The sequence below is a fragment of the Octopus bimaculoides genome, chromosome 20 (genome assembly GCF_001194135.2).
Source record: "Octopus bimaculoides isolate UCB-OBI-ISO-001 chromosome 20, ASM119413v2, whole genome shotgun sequence".
NCBI lineage: Eukaryota > Metazoa > Mollusca > Cephalopoda > Octopoda > Octopodidae > Octopus > Octopus bimaculoides.
This window is the reverse complement of record NC_069000.1, coordinates 8,468,187-8,471,805: the sequence shown is the minus strand read 5'-3', so window position 1 is coordinate 8,471,805 and position 3,619 is coordinate 8,468,187. Positions and strand designations below refer to the sequence as shown.

The following is a 3,619-nucleotide window of genomic DNA, read 5'->3' as shown; positions in this document are numbered from 1 at the left end:
CCCCATCACTCACTCCCACTACCACAACATTAACTGCAGACAGACACATTTAACACTACTCTGGCCGCACATCTCTTTCACTCACTCACTCTGCCAAGTTAAGCTCCTTTGTCCCACTACTATTACATACACACACAGACACGTCTACATCCACATATATATATATACACACACTCATACACATTCACATCCACACACACTTTTCTTTCCTCGTACTCACACCATCACTCAAGCCTTCTCTCATACTACGACTACTTCGTGCTCACTCTTCCTCCTCCCAACACTCCGTCTATAAGTCTACCTCCACGACCACCACCAGCATCATCACTCTCCCTGTTATTGGTCGCTCACTCACCGGCCGCCGACACAGATGTTTTTCGCTTTTAGTTTCTATATATAACAGGCGTGCGTGTAAAGATAACGGCAGTATTATTACTACACCCAATAATAATAATAATAATAATAGTAATAATAATAATAATAATAATAGTAATAATAATTTTTGCATTACTATTGTTGCCAGAAAAGCGACGGATGAGGGGATATTACAGGGACAGATTACAAAAAGTGTTGGAGTTTACATTGAAATCGGATGAACCATTAACTAACCTAGCAAGAACAATGTTATAACAGCTTTCATATCTTTCACTTTTATCTGAAAAAGACTCTCCGGAGACACATAAACCACACAAGACCACACATTATTCACACACATAAACCACACACATAAACCACACATTATTCACACACATAAACCACAAGACACACATACACACACACATACATACATACACACACACACATATATCTTTACTTTAGTACACACGTACACGTCTGTCAGTTTCCTTATCTACCTACCTACCTACCTATCTATCTATCTATCTATCCTTACATTAAGTACACACAGACACACATAAACATAAACACCTAGAAAACATTTAGCGTCAACCCTACGAATTGTTCATCTTCAGCATTTCTTCTCTTCATCGTCAAGACTACTGCTGCTGTTTATCTCATCACCACCACCATCACCATCACCAGCATCATCATTATTATTATTATTATAAATCAGTAACAATGTTCCCGTCCTGCCGTCTGTAGTAGATGTGGTTCTTCAGCCGGTCTCACCATCTCACACTGCCATCATGGCTGCAAAGATCACCAGATTTCTTGCTTACTCCTTATTCAGGTTTATCTTACCGTTAACTCTACTTATAGGTAAGTCAATCAACCTATATATTATCATCATGATTATTATCATTGTCATTAGGGAACATTGAACTACACTGTCTCATTATACATACATACATACACACACACACACACTTCTGTGTGTTTGTATATATATATGTGTGGATGTGTGTATAATATTTATTCGTGGCTGTAATTCTTTATGTTCACCTCCATTTCTCTTGTTCTCGACTCTTCGGCCACTGTTTTTTTTTCAACCCCCCACCTCCTATTGATTTATTTACTTATTTCTGTTTTCACCATTCATTCATTGATTATCTGTAATTTCTATTCGTTATCAATCATCTCAAGTCTGTTTCCTTCACAAAATCAAGTTTGTTTTGATTTTTTTTTTAGCAGGAAACATTGATATAATATAAGATTTGTACCCTCCCTCACTAAGTGTGTTTGTTTATATATGTGTTTATGTCTATTTCATATAATGATGCAATTGTTGTATGGTAGTGCTCAGGTGTGGTTGAATTAGAGAATTTCTAGGTGTGGAAGGAAGCACAACCTAATAATTGAAAGGTCTGTTAGAAAGCTTATCAAACACAAAACTTTTTCTAAGAAAGAAGACAATTTTATTTCCGTCTTCGAAGCGACTTAGGTTGATGTGCAGAAAGGTGTAGCTAAGAATGCAGTACAACATTGTTCCTTAAACTTTTTCCTCAACATTGTCCCTTTTCTTTTTCCTCACACCTTTGTCCTTTTACTTCAACAACCCCGTATAATATACAAGACCACTTGGCACCACCCTGCTCTAAGCATAGGTGGTACTTATTTGTTTTTTTATTGTATATACTTATTCGCATTTCAATGTCCATTACAAGTATTACTGTTATTGTTGTAATTGAGGTTATCACAATATTACAGGTAACTTTTCGGAGAAACTATGAGAAGTAGAAATGTTTGTTCAGCATTTTCATAAATTTTTTTTTATTTCTTAAAATTATTTTCCCATTTGAATTGCTTATGTTTATGTGTGCGTGTATGTATGTCGGCGGAGGTAAAGAATACGCACGCCACCCGTTTCCGGCATAACCCTAACCCTAAGCATCGGGTGTGCGTATTCTTTACCTTCGCCTGTATGTATGTATGTATGTATGTCTTTTAAAGATTAATATCTAAATAGACGTCAAAGACTAAAGGAAAAAAACTGTACAGATGCATCTGTAATCCCAACGGCCCCTTTTGTTCCCCAGTGCCCAAATCCAATTTTCCATCGCCCACTTTGAGAAGCACTTCCATTTCAGTGTACCCAAAAGCGTGCACTGTATGGTGTACAAGAACGGATGCAGTGAAGTCGCAGGCATGCTGACACAAAAAGACTTCGTGTTATAACAGGGGAGACGGGAGTAGTAGTTGTCTCTGTAAGAGCACTTATGGTGATAATTCTTGACTGCTTCCGTTGCCTTGGTAACCGAATTAGCAGAAGAGGAGAGGAGAATATTCCGAAAGCAATTGTAAGCCTGAGTAAGAATGGGGGTTCCGAAAGTTCAAAGAGCTGTTTACTTCTGTTAGCAGCAACGGGATTTCTCGATCCCCAAACGAAAGGCAGGTTATAATGATAACGAGTGTACAAAGTGCATTATTGCAATTGTAGTGAAATATTGGCGTTGAATGGTGTGGAGTGTGTGTAGAAGCTAGAAAGAGATGAGGCTAGCACACATCGTTGGATGTGTGATGTTAGTGTGGCATGCATGATTGACTGAACACAAATAAACCGAGAAAGAAAAAAAGTGTGAAAGGAATCAGATGTAGTGTGTTTGAGATCACACACACACACACACACGTTTTTGTGTAATACACGAATGAAAACTGAGGAGTGTCGTGTAGGACCCAATACAATAAATATGTACGGTGTATATGGATTTATTAAGGGAATAAAATACCCGAGAACGATATAGTTGTTTCTATATAACTATCGATTGAAACTGTGCAGACTTTTTGCTTTTAACTAAAGATAAATTTTCATTACAAGCTGATATCGTTTGTCTTTTCCTTCGTAAATTATAATAATTCTATGTTTTTTTTTTAGTTAACCCATATATATATATATACACATATACATAAACTGCGAAGTAATTAAGTAGGCGAAAGTACCGCATATGTGTCGAGTCCACTTATACGCGAGTGCACTAAGTACATACACGCTCGCACACACGCACAGTTATATGTATACATAAACGCAGTTATATAGATGTGCGTGTGGTATAAAGAATGTATGTGTGTGCGTGTGTATATATATATATATATATATATAGAATAGTGGCACAACAATGCACCAATATTTACTGGAAATAGCAGTCGATAATATACGACGCTATAGTAAAGCTTCACTGTATGTATGTATGCATGCATATGTGTATATATATATATATATATA

General features: G+C 36.9%; 1 protein-coding gene across 8 annotated transcripts in view; it reads left to right on the top strand.

Annotated features, from left to right (window-relative positions):
• The first annotated feature begins 284 nt into the window (after positions 1 to 284).
• LOC106877583 (piezo-type mechanosensitive ion channel component 1) overlaps positions 285 to 3,619 on the top strand; it is a 141,934-nt gene continuing 138,599 nt past the window's right edge. For 4 of the 8 annotated variants that reach the window (XM_014926525.2, XM_052975091.1, XM_052975093.1 and 1 more), the window contains exon 1: positions 286 to 1,218. In XM_014926525.2, the coding sequence (XP_014782011.1) occupies positions 1,146 to 1,218 (73 nt within the window). In that variant the 5' untranslated portion in view covers positions 286 to 1,145. Of the gene's footprint in view, positions 1,219 to 3,619 lie in introns of all 8 variants that reach the window. The other 4 variants (XM_052975090.1, XM_052975089.1, XM_014926523.2 and 1 more) reach the window with 3 other exon arrangements.